This window comes from Anticarsia gemmatalis, chromosome 3, assembly GCF_050436995.1.
Source record: "Anticarsia gemmatalis isolate Benzon Research Colony breed Stoneville strain chromosome 3, ilAntGemm2 primary, whole genome shotgun sequence".
Lineage (NCBI taxonomy): Eukaryota > Metazoa > Arthropoda > Insecta > Lepidoptera > Erebidae > Anticarsia > Anticarsia gemmatalis.
This window is the reverse complement of record NC_134747.1, coordinates 5397382-5421239: the sequence shown is the minus strand read 5'-3', so window position 1 is coordinate 5421239 and position 23858 is coordinate 5397382. Positions and strand designations below refer to the sequence as shown.

General features: G+C 36.7%; 2 protein-coding genes across 2 annotated transcripts; one reads left to right on the top strand and one right to left on the bottom strand.

Annotated features, from left to right (window-relative positions):
* Positions 1 to 653: 653 nt before the first annotated feature.
* Positions 654 to 20980, bottom strand: LOC142987103 (uncharacterized). The gene is made up of 21 exons (XM_076135654.1): positions 20884 to 20980; positions 18649 to 20801; positions 18246 to 18453; positions 17798 to 17942; positions 17570 to 17682; positions 17374 to 17462; positions 16901 to 16955; positions 15543 to 15690; positions 14467 to 14564; positions 14153 to 14227; positions 13502 to 13554; positions 12610 to 12797; positions 11948 to 12117; positions 10945 to 11175; positions 8406 to 8638; positions 7737 to 7947; positions 7039 to 7279; positions 5899 to 6046; positions 4558 to 4718; positions 2179 to 2390; positions 654 to 1172 (listed from the first exon to the last, which is right to left on the bottom strand). The coding sequence occupies exons 2-21, from the start codon at positions 20793 to 20795 to the stop codon at positions 1080 to 1082; spliced, it is 5019 nt and encodes a 1672-aa protein (XP_075991769.1). The 5' UTR covers positions 20796 to 20801; positions 20884 to 20980; the 3' UTR covers positions 654 to 1079.
* A 214-nt stretch (positions 20981 to 21194) lies between these two features.
* CycY (cyclin Y) lies at positions 21195 to 23821 on the top strand. Its single transcript, XM_076135965.1, has 2 exons — positions 21195 to 21519; positions 21622 to 23821. The coding sequence occupies exon 2, from the start codon at positions 21743 to 21745 to the stop codon at positions 22751 to 22753; it is 1011 nt and encodes a 336-aa protein (XP_075992080.1). The 5' UTR covers positions 21195 to 21519; positions 21622 to 21742; the 3' UTR covers positions 22754 to 23821.
* The last annotated feature ends 37 nt before the right edge of the window (positions 23822 to 23858 follow it).

Below are 23858 nucleotides of genomic sequence, written 5' to 3'. Positions count from 1 at the left end.
CTTTTCGGTAAGTTACACAAGTGTTCTAGTAGCATATTTCTTTAAGTAACTAATCAAACACTAGGCTGATATACAAAATGGCTGTGGTGGGCTATCTATTTCCGCATTTGATCTCTCGTTCATCATCCCGTGATTATGATAATGTATGCTATGCAGATGCTATGTCTTTATTATACCAAGAAGGAGCCAAGACTTACTATTGATTGTATCTACTTCCTTACAGAGTTACTCACTTGGTACTACTGACAAAATAGATTTCTAATATCTGATACAAATCAAATTGAATAATTTACTGCTTTTTAAGTTCTATATACAAAAAAACAATATCAGGGTGCTGACAGATTTAGTAAGTAGCGATTTTCAGAGATTGCAATTTTTACATCGTAAGTAAAACTAGCAATTTAATCTTAATGTAGTTTGACGTAGTAGCTTTTTTTTCTATGCTTACTCATTATTCTAAATTCCAATTGTGTTTTCTAAGCTACTTTTATTATGGTTTTATATACCATATACCTACCTAATAGTCGCAAAGAAAATAAAAGTCTAAAAAGGAAACAGGTTTAAAATATTTTTTGCCATGAAATAATTTCAGCGCGTAAGTACCTACAAACAAGTAAATGTAAATAGGTAGGTAGGTATAGCTAAAACGAAGATTATGTATAAAAACATTTATTGAAAAATATTTTACAATTAAACTTATTATTTACTTCAATAAAGTACAAAGTACAATGGGTAAATAAGAAATTACACATATTGCACAACAATACCGATTACAAGAGAAATATTGAAGCATAAATACCTAATTAGAGTTTGTAAGCAAACAAAACATTGCAATAGGAAAAATAACCCTGTTTTTGTGAAATCATCGTCAGTATAATTTCTAAACAGCATTGCCATTCCACGAAATAATGCTGTCAGTATTCTGGGAACATTACCTGAAGACCCTAAAGTCAGCGATGGGGAAATATACGATGGTGCTATTTTTTTAACATATGTTTTTTTTTTTTACTTTTTATTATAATATATTGACAATATGGTAACATATGTAAATAAACTCTTTACTATTTCATTGTACAATTTTAAAGTTTCAAACAACGCGTCCAGTAGCGGTCCATAGCGTTGTATCTGTGCAGGTTCACTCCCACCAGACTGTGAGCTTCATCGGGATACGACTGTCAAACAAATAAAAACCGTCAGTGCATTTCCAATAAAATATTCTCCTATTTTTTAAAGCCATGAAAATGAAAATGTAAATATTTATTATTTACATTTTCATTTTCATGGCTTTAGTTATAACCTTTATCTTACAACTACTCAGATCATGTTGCGAATTGGTTACATTCCGGGGTCCCCTCCCCCCCCCCCCACACTAGCAAGCCTATATCGTGGGGTCCCAAAATATCCTGCAAAAGCGACGCATCGCTATGCAACGAACGCGATAAATACATGGACCATTAAAAGACTATTGAGCAAGTCTATTAAAAATGGCCATAGATTTTTTGGCTGAATTAATTAATTTTAAAAACTAGTTAAGTTGAGTAACGATTTTTGATTATCTCTTTTTATGAAAATCAACAAGAGTCCCAGAGCTATTAAATGGCATATTTCACTAAGCATTGCGTCGCATTTTCCACTCACGCAAGAAAACGGGTAAATATATGTAATTTTTCTCGTATCGCCATGAACGAAAAGCGTTAACTTATATTATGTGTTATACATATTAGTAATGTACGAAACAATGTTACACAAGCGTTAAGTGAACGACGTAGTCTTAATTTTTTGTAAAGTAATTAAAACACATTTGTACAAATACGAAGACTAAATAAACAACCTCTTCAAATGTTAATCGGCATGATAAAAATTCAACGAAGAAAAACTTCAAATTGGTACAAGAGGTAATTATTACTAAAATATTGTGTAACGTTCTGATTTACGAGAAGATGATTTTTGTATTTTTTACTGACTACTATCAGACCAGCTCTTGTGACTTTATCGGAATCTTTTTTGCACACAACGCCTGAAGCGTATTTCAAAAATAAAATTTAAATATCACTCCATAATATCAAATTTGTAATAGCTCTAATTTCATAATTAACACGAAATTATAATAAAACATAAAAAACAAATATTCTTATCTGAAAAATTACCAAAATGAACATAAAACGTTATTATAATTACCATCTGTTCAAAGGGAATGTTCCTCTCTTGCAACGCGCGCATGAGTTTGGCGGCGTTCTGGTAATGTACGTTGTCGTCAGCGTTGCCGTGCATGAGATAGAAGTCATGTCCGCGCAGTTTCTCCGCCAGCAGTGTGACGTCACCTTCCTCGTAGCCGCTTAGATTGTCTTCCGCGGTGGGCAGGCCCATGTAGCGCTCAGTGTACATTGTATCTAGGGTGAAAAAACATACATAATTTAAATATAACTGCACATTATTTAAGCTGAATCACTGTCGCTCAAGATACAAGTGTAGTTTGAGGGGCAGGATTACCATATTGTGTACCAGATTATTAGTTCTTAGGTTGGTAACATTATTTTACAGATTGTTACTACGAACCCTTATTTATTTTAGTGTTTCAATAAAAAACTGTATTTCTATGAAATAAAGATGTATAATTTATTTAGGTACATTATTTTTATTTCATAACCTCAATCACTATCAGAGTGCCTGTATCAGGTCGTTCGTGCTTCTGACCTATCTTATATTAAACGTAGTTAAATGAAGACTTTCATATTGCTTTAAACTTGAAGCCATATCATTGCACAGGAATGTCGTGATTGATAACAGAAAATCAATTAACGAGAGATAGGGCAAGTAATCGGAACGTGATATTATGCAACCCGCATAACTTCTTTTATAAAGAGCATGCACAAATATGCACCGTGCATAGAGATATTGTTGGTTCGTTCAATTCCTATTCAATTTCTATCTATCTTGTGTTAATAACGTAAGAAGTTTAAAACTCTACAACTTGAAATAAAATGCTGGATTTGTCAAAAACACGTTCATCTAGATTCAAGTTTGAGTCAATAAATAAACAAATAATTGCTTCCTTGTATAGATACGAGTAAAATCGATTTATCTACAATTAAATATTCAAATACAAGTGATTGTTAAAATGTTGTTGTGCTCATTGGTAAACGATCTGTGTGTTAAGTAACCCTTAAAGCGGTAAATTCATAGATGGTTGACTACATGCCCTACGTGGTATTTGAACTCCGTGCTTCAGAGAGCACGTAAAACGACGGTCTCGGTTGTTTTTTTATTTAAATAACAGTCGTTAAGCCATGTCAAAGGCTTTTCGGGTGACTTGAAGAACTTTGACAAAATACGAGAAAATGAAATAAAAACAGGTAATGTACAAGTATAAATTTTTCAATCAATGATTTATTTACTTAAACTTTCAAACTTGTATGCAAATATTACTAGAAAGTGTTAAATGAATACGAAACAGCAAGATCTTGTATATTAATTAGTTATTAAATAATATACTACACTGTTCTAGATACTGAAATAAGATGCATTTTGACCATCTTCTGATCGAAATCAAGGAGTAACAATAAAGATTAAAATCTAGAGCGACACTAAATAAATAACTCGGTTACCGTAATTTAAGAATATACAATAATATACATACGTTATATTTTATCTAAACTATCATGAAAGAAATATAAAATATATAAGTTTGCTTAGAAATCATTGTCTAATATAGAAAATAATATTTACTACTTCATGTTAGAGATATACTCGCACTACCTACATGCAATTTCATCAAAATCCATCCAATAATTTTACTTGAAATAGTTACAAACATCCATCCATACATACTTTCGCAAATGTATTAAGTAGAATAACGCTACAATAACAACATAATTTCAGAATAATTGACCACAATCAACGTCATCACCGCTGACCGCATGAAATTAACTCAACCACTTAACGACGAGTTTTAAACGTCTTCAATGAATAACATAATAGTGACGTCACATCACCTCTTTTGTCTACTAAGTGACTGACAGATGTTTAAGCATACATTACGCACTTTTTCTGCTATGGCTGTATATTAGGGAGGGAGTACTTCAGGACATGTATACCACTTCTTCAACCTAAATTCTGATTAGTTTTTTAGTTAAATGTTACTTGGTGACGATAACGAAACTTGCTGATACGTCAACCCAACTAAGACCTACCTAGCTGTTCCAGGAGCTTACTTACGATAAAGGGTCAGTGCAACAATATATTAAAAAGGGAATGTGATAGGATTGACACTTTTACAATTCCGAGGTTGCGGCATGATCCAGTAGCCGTAGTGTGAAAATATGCTTTTTGATGAGGAGTTAAACTTCCACACAGTCTGAATGCCGAATACGACCTGTAGCGCGACTCTTTACCTCTATCAACTATCGACAACAAGCTAGGTACTGAGAATTTTTTGTACGAAAATCTGATTAGCGCCTCTAGCGGGCGTCGTAAGAACTATGTTTAAAGCACATTTTAAACATCAATCTCTCGGTACTCAATAGTACCGACTTCTATAAGTGTGTACTGTGTACTTACTGTAATAAAGCCAAGAGGTGACAGGCGCTCCAGAAACACCACACTGGAACAGCTTCTCATCATCATGCAGGAGGGTGAGGAGTGTGGCGTACCCGCCGTAGCTGTGGCCCCAGATGCCCACGCGCTCGCGGTCGATGAACTGATAGCGGTCTAACACTTGTCTGTAACAAACGTTTTGATATATTACCTTTAGTTGAAAAAGGACTTATAATTGAATGGTAATAGGAGTACTTGTGTTTTTCTTATTCTAATACGGTATGTGTTTAAGTTGAGGGTGTTACAATTGCGCGAAATTGTGTATAATGTACTACACAATACTTAAATCATAAAAGCCCATTAGCGCTTTACCCGAACCGGTAAGCGAACCCGGGATCTAGTGATCAGCAGCCGCATGCAATATCTCCCTTTTCGAAGAGGTTTGCGTTTTTTAAACAGATTTTTTTCGAGATTGTCATAACATATTTTCAAAAATGTATTTATGTCATAACAATCGCGTGCTATGTAATATTTCTGGAAAATACTAATTAAGGACTCAACCGATTGACTTCAAAGGATGAACCGCATTAAAACACTAAAATGACGGACTGATATTGCCACAATTCTATAGAACATTTTCAACTTATTTTAAACGTTGCTAAAAAACAAAACCGGAACTAGGGAAATCAACTTAAGTAATCGTGCATAAAAAGTGTTACACAATTCGCGAATCGCGGAAGAAACTATAAAAAAGAACATATTTCTTAATTTATTCATTGAGGTCGATATTGGACTAATGCATTCATTTCTATCGCGAACCGGTTTCATTGATATTAATAACATTGCGAAATTATATAATTGCTTGAGAGATTTTCTTTAACCTAGTGGCAATTTATATTACGAATAGTTTATCTTACTATGCCGATCAGATAGTGTAAGAGATATCGATGTAAATACCAAATTTCTTATTCAAATGATGATGAAAACTCACGAGATTACATAGTCTGTTCCTACATATTTTTTTATGTAAAACTTGTTGGTTTAACCTATCCTAGAAACCCGTTCTTATGATTGTTTTAGTTACTTTTTGTTAGCAGGTTATAGTATCAGTAACGTATGCGACTGCCGCGCAGAGAAGTTATTACTAAATTATTAAGGGAGTATGCATTTTCGCTTGTTGCTATTTCAGACATACTAAGTTAAGTGGCGCATACCATACAATATATCAGTTTAGTCTGTCTTCCAAACTACGTTGGAGTCGGCTTCCAGTCTCACCGAATGCAGCTGAATATCAATGTTTTACATGGAGCGACTGCCTATCGGACCTCCATAAACCAGTTACTTAGGATATAACACTATACTTACTTGAGAATGACGGAGTGGTCTTCAATCTCAACGGTACCAAGCGCGTTGTTCAGTGAGAACAGAATGTCTTGTCCCTTCAGCCCGGAGCCGCGGCCATCAGCCAACATGTAGATAATGTTCCGACTGGTCGTCAGATATGAGTGGTAGCCTGGACAAAACATGATATTTTTATATTAACTTTACACCAAAAGCGCTATTTTGTTATAAATGTCGAGTATTGGAATTTTGACTAGCGCTATTTACTAAACTTGGGATTACGAGCATTAAAATTTTGACATCTAAAAAAGTAGTTCCTACAATACACGCTAGGGGGCTGATAAATATTTTGTGCAAAAAATATGGTTTCTTTAACGTTTCGTAGTGTGTTGTAACGCCAAGTAATTAAAGGTAAAATGCATGTTCGTATTACGTCCCATACGGGTATATTAATACGTATAATAATTGAATTAGAAAACTTGGTTTGTTTAACGTTTCGGAGCTTATCCCGCGCTTAACGTTTAGTATTCAAGGTAAAAGTGCATGTTAGCGTCACTTTCCGTATGCGTATAATAATGCGTATAATATTAGTATTAGATAATAAATATGCAACTCGAAAGTTTAAAATTTACGGTTTTTAACAAATTTCTCTTTATAGGCATACGAAATTAATAGAAAAATATTTGATTTATTGTTGCTTCCGGGAAGATGAAATGCAATTAATAATCGGAAGAGTGGTTTATAAGTTATGCATGATAATCTTGACTTAGGTCAGCCAGTGACCACGGTCGATGCAATTCGATCGGAACGTCGGGTTTGTGGACTAATATGGATTCGACGTTTCGTTTCGTTTATAAGGTATCCTTTAATTTTCAATCGCGTTTAAAACCCTTCACATTACAATATTTATTTATTTATTTTAAACTTCATATACATGTATGGTGTATATAGGCGGACTTAATGCCAAAGGCATTATCAACCAGTCTACCTAAGGATGACGCAGAGTTTGAAAGAAGTAGGTGTTTAAAAAATAAATAAAGGACGTTAAGAACAAGGTTTACCAACAAATAAAAATGTACGTCTAATTAAATATAGATAAGTCTATTAATACATAATTATTATTTGTACAAGTCGCGAGAGTTTAAAATCGTTAATGGTACTTACCAACAGTAAAAGTATTAAAGACAGTATTGGTATTAGGTCCGGAGTACACGTAGAACACCATGGCGTACTTAGTGTTGGTGTCGTTGACGTCCAGGCCGGGCGGCAGGAGCAGCCGCACGGGCGCGGGGGGCAGGCCTTCCTTGAGCGGCACCGTCGTGATGATGCTGCCCCAGCGAGCCTTGCCCACCAGGAGGTCGCGGACTATCGCGTTGTTCTCCCAGATGGCTAACACTTGGCGGGCCTATGGACATAGATACATATATAAAAACACGCCTTTCTCGTAAAGGACTATGCATAGAATATAGAATACTACTTGAACATAATGGTAAATTATAAAACTCAAGAGTGATGGCCATTCGTCTTTATTATTGTTTTTCGACGGAATAATCAAGCGTAGATCAAAAGTTCATTACCAAAATAAAGCGACAATACAATGGTCGTCGAAAATCTATAAAGTTTGATTTCTTCTTACACCTACATCGTTCGCGTATACATATTAACGAACTTCCTAGTTGATATTCAGCTACGGCGGATGTCTTTATAGTTATTAAGTGTGTGAACAAAACAGATATACACTGTCAATACGTATATACATGATGTTCTATGAGACACTGCACAGCAACGATGACGTGGACTACGTGGGTTCAAAGTATGTATATCTGTTAGTCAAGACTAAAACAATTCTCAATTAAACTTACCCTAGGATCCAAAATAAATGTGGCAGAAGGTTCCTCAGGCGAGGAGCAGGTGATGGTCATGTATCTACCAGCGCGGCTGAGCGTGGCGGTGGCCCAGGTGCAGGGCCCGCCCTGCGGCAGCACGAGGTCGCAGCTCAGGCAGCCCGTGGCCGCGCCCGTCACGTGCACCTGCGTCTGCCACGGCATGTCCGTCACCGTGCGGGTGTAGTAACTAAGAGAATAGACGTATTTGATGTATTTTTTCTTGCAAAAAGATCAGGTTCATAGTAATGTTTGACAATGGGTGGATGGAAATGAAGCACGAGAAGTTTGTAGCGATGGCAAGAGAGCAAGTTTATAGTTATTCTCTACCTACCTCTGTGGGAAAAAGGCGTGATTTTATGTAAGTATTTGTTAATCACTTTTGTTTCTAGTGGGTACTAATACTGACAATAAAGTAGGCCTACTGTGATTCTTCAATTTGAAGTTTCGTCAATTGCGATATCCGACAATCAAATGTGAAAACCGAATTTTCGTTTTATACTTCCATAAATAAGACAATGTAGGTTAAGAAAATGTATACGTCAAACAAATTCGTTCAAACGAAGCTTCAAAATTATTGGAATCGTAGTGCGAAAATTAGTTTATCATTAAAATATAAAAAAAAAATTGTCTTTTTCTCATACTCACTAGAGCAAGTTAGCCTCATCCATGCCAACATAATTATTGACGGTAAAAGCTCCGGGAGTGACGGAGCTGGAGCTGATGAGGCCGTTGACCCTCACGCTGAGGAACAGGTGCTGCCACCTGTGTCCGTCGGCCTGCGCCTCCGACCAGCGGGTGGACAGGAAGAATTCACCAGTACTACTGAAGCGAGGCATGGCTAATGGGATCCAACCGTTTGACTCCTGACGATGTTCCTCCTATAAAAGTATAGTAAATTTATATTAGAAGTTGTCAAATGTATTGTCTCATTCAATTCCCACAGATAATATTTTTTTTTAAAACACACTCAGCTTAAATTCAGGGCTAGTTTCAAGACTTTTGGATAAGTGACAGATAACCTATTTGACAGATATTGTATTAGAAAGCTGATTAAGCCCCGGTTTCTGAGGTACATTTAGCGGCAGTTTATCTATTCAACTAGCCGACCCGCGCAACTTCGCTTGCGTCACATAAGAGAGAATGGGTCAAAATTTTCCCCGTTTTTGTAACATTTCTTACTGCTGCTCTGCTCCTATTGGTCGTAGCGTGATGATATATAGCCTATAACCTTCCTCAATAAATGGGCTATCTAACACTGAAAGAAGTTTTCGAATCGGACCCGTAGTTCCTGAGATTAGCGCGTTCAAACAAACAAACAAACTCTTCAGCTTTATAATATTAGTATAGATAGCGCTGAAAACCATACAAAAAAACGCTATTGAACAGATAAACTACCTCTAAATGTACTCAGAAACTGGGGGTAAGCCCGTTTTCTACACTTCTGAATACCAAAGTAGCGATAAGCTTGTCAAGTAAAATTTTGACAGATGTTTTTATACGTATGACTTGTCACTTTATCTATGGGATAGGTAATCCGAGACTTATTCATAAGTCGTGAAATTCGCGTTTCAACTGTAATTCAAAATTGAATCCGCAACCGTTCTCCTATGACCTCTTCGCCATTGGACTGTTCGTCGACAGGATGATTCATTTATTTCCTTTTCCCCAACAGAGTCTTTCACCTATGGACATTGCGTCGACAGAAACTTTCATCTATGTCAATTTCGACGACAGGTCTTTCCAGCTACAGAATATTCCACCGACACGACGATAAACCTATTACTCTGGTAACTACAGACCTTTTCATCTAAGGAGAATAGGCTGTCAATTTTAACACAAGCGATAAAACAAAAATATACATATCTAACAGCTACAGCTTACTGTATCTTTACTAAGAGAACAGGGTTGGTTACTTGCCCTAGAGAAGTCATTATTAAGAGCCTTTTAGCTTAAGTAGAACACTAATGTTCACAAATACAACTCGGAACTATCATAGAGGCTTTAAGGTCCAAAAATGAAAAATGAAGGCGTGACTTTAAGGTGACGATGATGTTAGAAATCTAAAATTAGCTTTCGTAGGCAAAGAAAATGAAAATTACCAAATACAAAAATATACTACAATACAAACTTACGTATAAGATAATTTTGTTGTTTTATTTTCATAGAATCGAATAGGATGTAAGTAATCAAAACTACATAAATGAGTAGTTAATGCTTTTTTATAGGTAAGACTAACTCATTTCTATAGGTAAGACTTCTCTAAGGCAAGTAACCAACCCTGTTCTCTTAGTAAAGATACAGTAAGCTGTAGCTGTTAGATATGTATATTTTTGTTTTATCGCTTGTGTTAAAATTGACAGCCTATTCTCCTTAGATGAAAAGGTCTGTAGTTACCAGAGTAATAGGTTTATCGTCGTGTCGGTGGAATATTCTGTAGCTGGAAAGACCTGTCGTCGAAATTGACATAGATGAAAGTTTCTGTCGACGCAATGTCCATAGGTGAAAGACTCTGTTGGGGAAAAGGAAATAAATGAATCATCCTGTCGACGAACAGTCCAATGGCGAACCGGTCATAGGAGAACGGTTGCGGATTCGTAAAAATTTCACTTGGTAAATTAATCGATACGTATTCAAAAGTGTTGAATCCCTTAGGGTGCTCCCACACAGCGGTTATATAGCGTAATACAACATTGTTCAACACGATAATATTTACAATTTTAATAAAATTTTAAAACAAATTTGTTTAAAAATAAATGTTATAAACCAGATTCTAACGTTATATAACTGCGACTGCGGTGCGAGAGGTCTCGGGTTCGAATCCTGGGTCGGGCCAAAAAGTCTTTTCTGAGATTTTCTGTTAAGAATTTCTTAGAGATTGCCCGGAGTTAGGAAGTTGAGGTCGAAGACCTCCGTGCCTCGGAGAGCACGTAAAGCCGTCGGTCCTGCGCCTGAGTTCTCACTGGTCGTGTCGGTAATCCGTCCCACCAAACTATGAGAGTGATGGAATAGAGAGTGTACCTGTGTATTGTGCACACACTTGGACACTATAAACAAAGTCCTGCACAAGATGGCCAGTTTCAATGAAACTGACCGCCGTAGCCGTATATCGGCTAGGAGGACATTATTAGAACTGCTGTGTGGGAGCAGTGAGCACCCTTAACCTTTAAAAAAGTATTTAACTTACTTCACAAACATTAGTGACGACATTACAAATTCTTAGAACGGCGTAATTCTGTCGTCTATTCTGCCAGTGCATGGCGATCTCATTGTCGGACACCCATATGACTCCGCCCAGGATGTGGTCGGCTGTCACGGCTTGTGGAGCCGCCATTGTGATGAAAGTGGGCGTGTTGGTCTGCACTAAGTTAGCCAGGTTTACCACGCGGAGTAGCACGGTAGGGTTCTTGCGACCGACCTGCAAAATATGAATTGTATAAGAACTATTGAAACGATGAAAGAGCTCTTAATATGTGTTTTAGAGATGTGGATTCCAGTATTCATTCATATTCATATCGTATGGTTAGTGGTCAACCTAGTGTCAAAGTTGTGGCCTTTGACATGGCTTAACGACTGTTATCTTAGTAGACAACAACCGGGACCGACTTTTTACGTGCCCTCCGAAGCACGGAGACGCCCAGCTCCAATACTACTATGCGGTCACCCATCTATAGAATGACCGCGCCAACGGTTGCTTCACCCACAGATCTATGTCAGACCGGTGAGCGCAACTGGCTACGGGCGCCTCGATTCCAGAATACAACCCTGGGAGTTTTGTAACAGAAAGACAATAATCTTTTTTTTTATAATACTAGAGATATTTTGTTCCATATATTGGTCTCTGCTAATTTATATTACCTACATACGTTCTCAGTCGTTAATGGGTATGGGATGGCTATTTGGGAAAAGACTCGGCTCGACATGGAACTTACATCGTAGGTAAATAGTGAATCTTAAAAGTATTTCATACATCTATGCGTCACCTTCGGTATAACAGGCGTGATATTATTTATGTATGTATGTTTTATCTAACGTTCAAACTTTCGCGGTTTATTCGTTAACGCTTACATAGTACATACAATTTTGATGCGCCTTTTCTCTACAGCAGCAACTAGGATGAAACATCTATCAATTAGCGATAAAAACCATCATAAAGAAAATATCAATACACCGATATTTTAAGACCTTACCTTAGGGTACTTGAGGTCTACCAGCTCTGGGTACAGATCGTCAGGGTCGCTCTTGTCCACATAGTAGTAGTAGGAATAGCTCTCCACTTCCGTGTCGTCGTAGGTAGCGAACGCCAGGTAGGAGCCCTGCGTCGAGAACCACGTCGCTTGACCCGTGTACATTACGTCCTCTGAAATATAATAAAATAGAGTAAATAAAAAGAAGTTTGACCTGTTACTGTCCTACTCGTGAGCAAAGGTCTCCTCTCGGAGTGAGGGAGGGGTAAGCCCTTGGTTTCGCCACACAGGGTAGAACGAACTAGGAACTTTGAATGGTGGTATGGTAAGGTGGGATAAAGAACGAAGATTATAATAATCTCAAAATAATCGAGAATAGATTTTTCTCAAGAAATTCGTACGAAATGACTTCGTGGTTGTAAATGAAGCTAGCAGTTTACCGCATAGTATAAAACCAAGTCGATTTCTGCCATCTGTGCTTATGTTTGCTAATTGCTTAGGTCTTTAAAACTACGCTACAGATTTTGATGCGGGGTATTTTATTAGATAGAGTATTTCAAGAAAGTTTATGTGTAAAAACTGTAAGAAGTTCGTTTTTTTTGTAACATAACTTTTTAAACCGGATGAAGCCGGGTCTAGTACTCATAAATAAACAAGTTACATACCTTCATAAACCCAATCAGCGTGGCCATTATAATAAACGCCGGGGATGCCGTCAGTGGTGATCTGTATGGCCTGAGCCCTGCCCTCCGGGAGGTAGTACACGTTGTTGTCCATCACGTACGCCAGCGAGTGACCGCCGCCGAAGATACATAGCTGCAGACGATTGTGATTCGCTACGTTTGTTACGGTACTAGAAAACAGAAAGAAAATACAATAAATGTTTCATGTTTTGCATGATTTTTTTATTATTTGTAACATATAGGCTGCTTTAACCAAAGATGTAGAGACCAAAATAATTATTTTTTTATATCGGTCAGATGATAATGTTGTCAGATGATAATCACTCATGATAATGTTGAATCTACCACTAGCTCCGGAACGGGAGTAGAGCCTAATGAGAATAGCCAGCAAGAAATTCAAGGCCACTCTCTTTAGGTGGGCTGAAGTGTATGAAATAGGTACACCCATTTCTTCATTTACAACGTACCTCCCAAGTAATTGATGTAATAAGGGACGAGACGACCATATACCGGGCAAGTTACCTATAAAACTCCAGGCTTCTATTGTGAATATTCGAATATACCTATTATACCTAATTTAAAAAAACAAATTGCACCAACCACTTTCTTTTTTCGTCAGGAAAATGCATAACTGCATGTCCCGCTCCAGGTAGGAAGCGGGGGTCTGTCGGGCTCTCCCGCCGGCTAGATGTTCCGGCTTTAAATTGGACATACCGACTAAAAACCTGACGGCGTTCCTTCAACAGTCACCATAAGGGTGGCCAGGACGCGGTACACTTGCCCTGGGAATCGAACCCAAGACCTCGATCCTCAATTCCATACAAATACTTACTGTCATTTAGATAAAACAAAAGTCTTTAACAAATCAACTTACGCTGTCGCAATTTCGTAGAGGGCGAACCTAGCCGTGGTAGAGTACCTGTATACCTGTAAATAATAAAAACTGATTACACAATCGATACATTTAAAATATAGGTAAATGCAAGGTAATAACAATTTCAATATCTACTGATATCGAAGTTATTATTTCGATAACGTTAATGTGTATAAAGATAAATAAATAGCTAATCTAAATAATTGTTGTATGGCACGCGTTTTATATGCCTATAAGTAGGTATATGAATTTTAAATCATTGAGAAATTGAAATAAGTATATAACTATAGCTTAATCTCAAGGTAACCTTGGCTCATTCTATAAACCATTAGGCAGATCTCAGATTATGATTACAGAAAACGGGATCTGTCGATCTACTTGGATGATGTATTCCTGTGTAAAGCATTAGATATAGGGGTTCAGAGGTCAAGCCACCTTTCCGTAATACTAAGACATCTAGATAACATTCACTGCGAGCATTAAGAATAATTTCTAAAGATGTTGACCTTATGACTTCACAATACATGTCTGGCTACGATCCTGTTGTGTACGCCGGTATACCCTATTCAGCAAGCATTCTTCATTACTTATAGGTACCTATCGTCTTCGTTCGCTATTCTATTATTCCAATTGGTGAAAGAGGACCCATACCTGTTGGACTTCACTTGGTGCCAAAATGTACTGTCTGTCTGCCGATAGTATGGGGTTGTTCGTGTTCAGTTGTTGCTGAAACATTTTCATTTCATCAATCAGTAATTTTGTAAGTAAATAGTAAATAGATTTTTGTCAAGACATGATTCAAAAGGTACCTAAACTCCCACATCATTAATGGAGACATGAAAGCTTCAACCAGAAATCGCCGGCCGCCATCAGGAGAATTTATGGTTTCGTCTAGCCTTATCTCAATACCGCAAAGAAATATAACATTGGTTATACCTGAGTAGTGAGTATAGGTAGGTACTTACCATGAGAGATGCAGCCACCAACACATCGTCCTCCAGCCTAGACGCGTCAAACACGTAGATACCAGGCTCACCAGACTTGGTGAATGTGTATTCCGTGTCTGGAAAATAACAAAATAAGTAAGACACGATTCCGTGTGAACGTAGCCTTAACCAGCTGGGTCCGCACGTAAGTACGTAGGTAGGTACTGTAAGAATTAAGGTAGGTATAATTTAGTTTCTAATAGGTAAGTAAATAGGTACCTTCGTAGGTTAATTTTTGAAATTGTAATCTTAATTGAGTTTGTTTTAGTTTACAGGTGTTTTTGAAATCAGTAGTCAGACAGCAACATATAGGTAAGTTTTACTTTAAATCTTTATTAACAATCTTCGCAAGCGCCAAAACAGTAGTAAATCTAGTAAACTAATCTGTAAGTCTTTTAAAAAAGGGTACCTAGTACCTACCTACTTACGTAAAATGCAGCAAGTAATCAATGATATTGGGAATCGAACCCCGTACGGCAAGCGGCAGTTGAAGTGGCTATCCACTTACTATCACCAGTTTCAATAACTTATCATCCGTTACTAAACCAACAGGCACTAAGGTAGGTACCCCCTTTATTTCAAAACTATGTCCTTTATTCATTTTAGATCAACTAAATACGGCAGTTAAGTATGTAAGTACGTTATCTAATTCTTGATTGTAAAGAAGGTCCAAATAATAATTGAATGCTTCGTTCGACTGCATAGAACAAAATATCGAGCGACTCGGTTGTCTAAATTGATATTTCATGTTCTACTTAGTTAAACCTTAGTAAAGAGTCGACCGTCCTCTGCGAGTGAATGATGTCCTTAATTCTATAGTATGCTTCGCTACTTGCACAAAGGGCTCTCTAATAAGTTGTCAGCCTATACTGATCTTACCCTCTTAAGCATAAAAATATATGAAGTTATGAACGCTTCTGAAGAGTTTTGTTTCTTTCACTCCTTAGCAAAATGAAAAAGAGAAAACATATTACAGTAGTTTTTTAACTAAAATAGGTTTATACTGTGTTTATGAATAAGAGGGGTAGTACCTATATAATGCCGGTAGAAAATACCTGAGATCCATGTGCCATTGAATGCTCGCTGAGCGAACTGTCCCGAGACGAACTCTGGCAAAGATATGGGGTCCTCGGCATTCAGGGTCATTGGCACGGCAGTGGCGGTCGCCACTACTGCAGCCAGCACGCTCCACCAGGCCACCGCCTTATCCAGGTACATTTATAAATGTGTGCAGCCAATGAAGGAATAAGTATGTTTTTATACTAATGATGATGATGTGAAGAGCATAATAATGTTGCATTGATGTCTATTATTTGTGGTAGTTGTATCTATGTACCAGTTTGACCTTAAAATTTTAGGACAGCCTTATTCGAAAATGTCTTCATTTTGGAATAATCTGATTTTGATTTAGTCTGCTTTAGAGGATTCTAGCCAATGTCACATAATATCTGTGGTGATATAAAGACTGACGGAGATTATTTATCTGAAGCAAATCTACTGAGATAAATGATGTTGGTTTATAGATAATGGTATTTACTCTTTATGACATAAAAAGTGGTATTCACTCACCATTTTGGTTATCCTTAAGAAACTAGTGGTTGGCGATAGGAGCCCGCCAACTCAACTGCCTTAAAATTATCATACGAAATTACTAGTCTTATCCCTCTGATAACAAGATATCTGCAGATATAGATAATTGAATACATTTCTAAGATACCGTTTTATTAGGTCGATTATAATGTGTTACAATATTAAGATAAACAGCGGCTTAAACAAATTATTCGCCGTGCACTAAGATGGATAATAGAGTATTGAATTTGATTTTGTCAATAATACTAGCTAGCTAATGTCTTTACCGCAGTAAAGTACTTCAGTGAGCAGGTTATTGAGATTCGAGTTTTAGGAATAATGGTGATAAAACAACAATATAATCAGTTAGGAAAGTATTTATTCAACATCAAATGAACCGAATATACTTTAGAAAAAAACATAGAAACATTACGATGAGTTTACTAATTCGCAAAATACTTTCGCACTACATGTCTATCTATTTAGTCGAAGATGCTGGCTATATCTCCCAATTGTATAACTCCACCTCCATCAGTGAATATCTGCTGCATCCGTGTTCAATTATAACCGATAATTCCCGTGCTCCATTTTAAAATTCATGATACTTCTAATATTCAATTCAATGATTAATATATATCTTCATTTATTATCTCCAATGCTCCATAAAGAATATGTTTTTATACTCTGTATGTGTATCTGGGTTCCGCTGCTCGAGCCGTTGTCAGCATACAGATAATTTCATATCAGTATGACCGAACGCGCGGACTACTATTTACGCGCGCGTTCGTACTGAACGTCGTCACTTCGACGCAGAGTCAAGTGGAATCGAAGTCAATCGTTGTACATCCGTTTTCCACGGCGGAGTCCCGCCAATGTCCCCTGCTCGTTTGATCGAGTGACTGCATTACTCCAACGACGGATTAAATTCATAGGCTTTCCTCCAAGCGTGCCTTTCTATAACATTTCGTATAAAATAAATTCATAATGTCCATGTCCTTATTATTGTGCCAAGATAATCTTGAATATTTCGCCATTAAACCTAAATCGTAATATGTCTAACATACAACAAAATTATACTTCAATTAAGCAAAATAAAATTATTGTCACTGAAGACAATGGCTACCTGAAAAGGAATGTCGTCAAAGCGACAAAAAATTAATATGGATTGTGTTATGACGCGAGCGCGTGGTGAGTAAGTGTGTGAGTGTAAGTGAGTGTGTGTGGTCGATGTTGTGTGAATGTAATGAGTTAAGTGTGTGTGGCGAGTGTGTCGATGTGTAATGACGGATGGATGGATGTGTGTGAGACGGACCATGCTAGTGACGGCGGTGCGTGCGGCGCAGCTCCTGCAAGCGCCGCTCATGCTCGGCCATGTGCTGGCGCCGCTGCTCCTCCTTTATTGCTATCTACAACAAAAACAACTAATTAGGAGATTCAACTGACATAACAATGCCGAAGGTCATTACTGTTGTGGCAACAATTATTATAATAATAAATCGGAATCATACATTACCGTTTCAGCTGAGAGCGGCAGCCAGTATATGCATGGAGTAGTCTTCGTCTTTCGGAACAAATCATCCAACAGCTTTGCAGGAGCCTCCTCCTCTTTCTTCTTGAATTTCCGGGCTGTAATTTATCACAACAAACGTATTTAACATTAATTCTATTAACACAACCATACAAATTTTAATGTTCCATGCTAATATACAAGTGTTAAGTTATTTGTCAATTCATGGCGTACCTGGCTCTGGACTCTTTTCTGGCGAGCGATGTCTTCTCTTGTCGATGGGCCGTTCATCACGTCTCAGTTTGTCTTTTTCCTTATCTTTGTCATTCTTGCCGAGATCCCATTCGCGTGTAGCCGCCTTTCGCTCCCATGGTTTTTCCTAAAACAATAACAATTGTATTATTCTATAATCATGAATACAAAATGATACAGAGTTATCTCATACAACAACTACTAATATTATAAATGCGTAAGTAAATGACTAAACAACTGGTCCAACTTGGATAAATTTTTCTTCAAGGATTCTTTAAGAACCGATAAAATACAAAGAATAGTTTTAGGGGATCATAAACCAAACAGGTAATAAGCCCTAAACCTATTATTCTACACAGACAGAGTAATGAACAAGAGCTAGGACTCATATACCTAATCCTTCAGTGTTGATAAATATATAACATCTTACCATTTCTCCTCTTTCTTGCTTCATATCTTGTTCTCTGAGCCAGTCCTCAACTGTCCCAGGTATAGTGGACACAGGTGCACTGTCTGTTTCTTCATTTGTCTTAGTCTTTTCAAAGGCCTCTTCGGTAGAAAAGTCCACTTGTAACGTCTTTGGATTGGAAACAGGCCATGTGACACCATGCAAGGCATGCCTCGTTTCAATTGCTTGACTGAAATCAGATATATAAGATATGATAGTCATAATGGTAGAAAGAATGTTTTCTGTTGGAATATTGAACATGAAACAAGATTTTCATTTTATGCATTGCACTAAATTAAAAGCTTTTATGAAAAGAGTGGCCATTAAATAAACATTATTAAAATTAAATACAGGTTAAGAAATGTACGAAATCAGAGATACTTACTCTTCAGTCTCATACTGGACAAAACATTTGGATTTGATCCGATCTATCCAAAAACCATTCTCAACTATTCTGCCAGTCCTCTGTAATAAGTTCTTCAGCTGCGCCAATGTGAATGGTCGGACCAAATTTGTGATATACAATATACATGACTGTTTATTTCTCGGAGGGCTTGGTGGTCTTGTTATTATACTATCATTTTCTTTAATTATTGAAATTTTTCTATTTGAAGCTAGGTCTCGAATCTTTGCAGACTCTTTTTCCCTTTCCTCAAGTTCTTTTTTCATCTCCACATTGTCTGTATTGTCTATCACAATCTTAGGCAACACTGGTCTGTCTATTTTTTCCTTAACTTCTCTATCCCTCCTGTGTTTCTTCTCTTCTATAACTTCATCAAACTCAACTGGTTTTACATCTGGTATGATATCTTTCAAAATATCTGTTGATATTGTTATAGACTTCTGTGTAGTCAGCTTGGTACTTCTGGAGCCCCATCTTCTCTTCCTGCCTACAACGGGTGTAGGCTGGCCATTGGGAATAGACTCCTGTGTAGACTGCACAGAGTCTGAGCGATGTAACACTTTACTATGCTGTGGCTCAGGCTCAGATGTCTTGTCTGCATCTTTAACTTTGTTGTCTACTTGAGTTACAGATTGTGTTGAAGTTATCCTTTCCTTGGTTTCTTTACTAATTTTGTCAGAACTCTCTACAACATCAGTTTTATTAGTAGCTTTACTGTTTTCAGTATCAATTGTCTTAGATTTCTTACTGACAGTTTCTTCAGTATTACTTACCTTTTGATCTTCTGATGATGACTTCTCTTTGGCTGGCTCTTCTTGTGGTGTTTTGGCATCCTCTTTGTGTTCCTCTTTTGTCTGGGTTACTTCATTATCAGATTCACATTTACTTTCATCAGCATGTATTTCTAATATTTCAGACTTCTCAATAGATTCACTCCTTTTCCGTTTAGGACTCTTAGTAATCTTTGCATCATCATCTGATTTCTTAGAACTCTCATTGTCAGACTTGTTTGTACTGTCTTTATCATACTTTTTAGGACTTTCATTGTCTGACTTCTTGAGAGTCTCCTTATCAGACTTGTTAGAGCTCTCGGTTACTGAATTCTCATTGTCCACATTATCGTTCTGTGAATTATCTTTTGTTGAACTCTCTTTTTGTGAACTTTCTTCTTGAGAAATCTCCTTTGCTTCAGGAGCCTCTTTCTCTGGGCTTGCTTTTCTTGGATTTTCACTTTCAGAACTCTTATTATTAGAACTTTCTTGAGATGTATTTTCATCTTTTTGGCTTTCTCTCTCTGGACTTGCTTTTACAATGTTTTCAGTTTCTTCTACTTGATTATCAGATTTAGATTGAGTAACAGTTTCTGGTGATCCAACTCTTGTTTCATCCTTAGGAGAAACAACAGTTGTATCAGCATCTGAAAGTTTTTTCTGTGACTCACCCTCTTTTCTGGTTTCACTGGTATCCTGGTCTTTTTGACTTGACTCTACCTTAGACTCACTTTCACTGTCCTTTGCCTCCTCGTTAGTAGTAGACATAGGAGCTTCATTAGTAGAGGAGTCTTGAGTTGATTCACTCTGAGAGACTTCATTACTTGATTTATGTTGGTCCTCCTGAGGTTTCTCAGATTCCGCTTCATGGTCTTCTTCATGACTGTCCTGATTCTTCTCGTCATCCTTATCGCGTGCACTACGCCTAGAACGATGTCTTGTTTTCTTTTTTTCATCTACTCCTTCTACACTAGGAGTATCGCTAGAACTAGTGGCGCGCGAATGCTTTCTTTTACTTCGCGGGGATCTGTCAACCCTTTCCGGTGTGGACGGTGGACGAGTCAAACAAATCTTCAACTTTTGTATTTCTCCTACATCACCCTCAGATGCTTTGACGCGCCAAACTTGATCCTGTGCCTCTTCAGGACTATCCTCTTTGACAGGTGTTTGTGGCGGTTTCTTTTCAGGTTCCGCAACAGCCTCCACCTCGCGAACTGGACTACCTTCATCAGGTGAATCGTTGTCAGAGGAGGTAGACTGCTTTCTACGTCTTGTTCTAGTACGTTTTGCCTTTTCAACTTTTTTCTCAGGCGAAGCCTTCGCTTTTTTACTAGCAGTGCGCTCACTTTTGCGACGCATTGTATCCTAAAAATTACAAAGTATAATTTATTGAATTACCTGGCACATGAAACTAAACAACTACTAGCTAAGTTTCAAGTATAAATACCGGTAATTATTTGCGTGAAATAATTGATAATAATTCTATTATTTTTAGCGTGCTAACTCAAAGACAGAAACAAGAAGCAACGCCCGCCATATTTTTTTATGTTGCTACAATAAAAAAGTACTAGTCGCAGGATTTTGAATAAACATTAGTTTATGGTGTGTTTGTGAGGTAATGTCGGGTTACTCTGACAAAATTTAATTATATAATGTAACAAAAACTATTTCTTAGTCTAGATCTATTTTAGATGTTGCTTTTGCAAAATGGTATACATTTTTGGTACTAAAGCACTTTTTTAGATTGATACTAAAAGACATGGAAATACTGGGAGTACTTGGTATTCGGTAAATTAAATTGATTCTCAATAACTTTTAAGCAGAGCTTACCAGATACCATTAATGGCTATCAGTAAAATATGAAATATGATTTCTATCTGTGTATTTAATATTCTGTGCTTTAATTTTATATGTATCAAATTAAATTAGAACACAAAACTTGCTGACTGTTTCGTGCCCATACTGCATTTCTGTGCTCTGTGCTCTGATACATATCTTCTGTCAAAAGTAATATGAAATCTTCTCGGGGTTGCATTTTATTCTGGTGAAATGTGTAATTATTCTAAGAACTGAAAATGAAAAGGTACGGTTTATAACTTACATAGTGTCTACGTAACCATCTTTATGTTCGATGCTAATGTTGATATTCAATAATAGAATATTCATGTAGCACCTTTTGTTTCAGATACTATGGGCCTTTTATGTCATTCCTATGTATCGGCACACTATTTACGCATGTTTAGAAGTGAGGCAGTGCTTGTAGAATGATAACAATTAATCTTTAATACAGTTTATGAGATTCAACTATGGGTAACCAAAACAGTTGCTGTTGTTACCGGAGTCCGTCGCCGATCAGAAAGGACATCGTCAAACTAGAAGATTACCTACCGGAGGGAGAAGTAAGCTCTAATAACATCCAGCATATCAGCGAGAGAGAGCCCGATGACGGTGACATCGATCCTTCCCAGGACCCCATCGCTGGAACCATTTTTATGGAGCGTTCCAAAGCCTCGATAGAAAATGGAATGACTAGAAAACGCAGCCAACACCAAATCGCTGACAACAAGCTCAAAAAAAGCAGTTCCTGTTCGACTATATATTTAGATGATAGCACAGTGTCTCAGCCTAATCTCAAGAATACAGTCAAGTGTGTTGCTCTTGCTATTTACTACCACATAAAAAATAGAACTTCCGAGCGCAGGTTAGATATATTTGATGAGAAGCTTCATCCTCTCAGTAAAGAGGGAGTCAGTGATGACTATGACAAATATAACCCTGAGCACAAACAAATTTACAAGTTTGTAAGAACATTGTTCAATGCTGCCCAACTGACAGCAGAATGTGCTATTATAACTTTGGTGTATCTGGAGCGTCTCCTAATATGTGCTGAGCTAGATATAGCACCTTCTAATTGGAAGAGAATAGTTTTGGGAGCTATATTATTGGCTAGCAAGGTATGGGATGACCAAGCAGTGTGGAATGTAGATTACTGTCAAATTCTTAAAGATATAACTGTGGAAGATATGAATGAATTAGAAAGGCAGTTTTTAGAAATGTTACAATTCAATATCAATGTACCATCTAGTGTGTACGCAAAATATTACTTTGATCTGCGCACCCTTGCTGAGGCCAATGACCTGGCGTTCCCCAGTGAACCTTTAAGTAAAGAGAGAGCACAAAAACTAGAAGCTATGTCTAGAGTTATGGAAGACAAGATCACTGCTGAAGTGGTCAAAAATGGCATTAAGAAATGGTCAAGCTTAGACAATGTCAATTCAGGTGCTGGTGTCAGACGAAGCGTAGCCATATTGTCATAATTGATTAGTCATGAGCCAAAATTGAAATCCAAAATGAATCACAAATTTACAGATAATATTTGTGTATTTTATAAGATTGTATTTAGAATTTTTGCACCTGAATGAATATTAATTTTATTATTTGGTACTGTGCTTCAATATTTAAGTATTATAACTGACATTTACTGCCAACAAATGCCTTGAGGATTCAAGAATTAATAACATAAATAATGTAATTTTAGTGGTGACCAGTGCATTGTCATTTATCATTTTTAAATTAAAGTGGTAGATGAATCAGAAACATATTTTACTGTTGGTGCATTATTAGTGGCTGGTATGAAATCAATAGCTTGTGGTATTTTATACCAATTTTAATAATTAACTAATGTAAGTAATTGTTGATTACATTGAACAATGTGTAATATATTTAATTTGTATGTGCACAAATGCTTTATATTGGCAGTGCATTATTAATTTATATTATGCTCATTTATTGTACTAATTAATATGAAGTCACTAAAATAAAAGACTTGTTGGTGGTCCAAACATATATTTTTTTTGTAAATTATTGATGATTTGCTACATTTCATGTGCTACAGTATGTGTCCTTTATTGGCTTCCAGTATATTTAGTTAAAACATAAAGCACTAATGTTAGGTTTGCTTTCAAAACTATGCTACTTAGTATAAAGTTAGATTTACTAGTATGTGCAACTGCATTTTGACTGAACTAAGGATCTTGTGATTGTGGTATGAATGTAATAGTCAACCGCTGTTCTTTTTGTATAATTTTACATTGTCATATTGCATTTAAAATTCTGAGCTAGTTATAAATTATGCCAAATTGTTATTTTGTATATCAAATTATACTAGTATTGATCTTGATAGACAGGCATTACAGCAATTATAATGGATAATAAATTTTTCGTATTACAATTTAAATATTATGGATTATTTGTTTTTATTTAATGATGTGAAATAATTGAACTCAATGTTTCATAATTATTTAGATTGTGAATTGTGATTGAATTATACAATCCATATATGTATCTTTAATGTAATTAAGCAGAAATAAACATTTTATATGAGACTTTCAAAGGGCTTTTAATTCTTCATCTACATACATA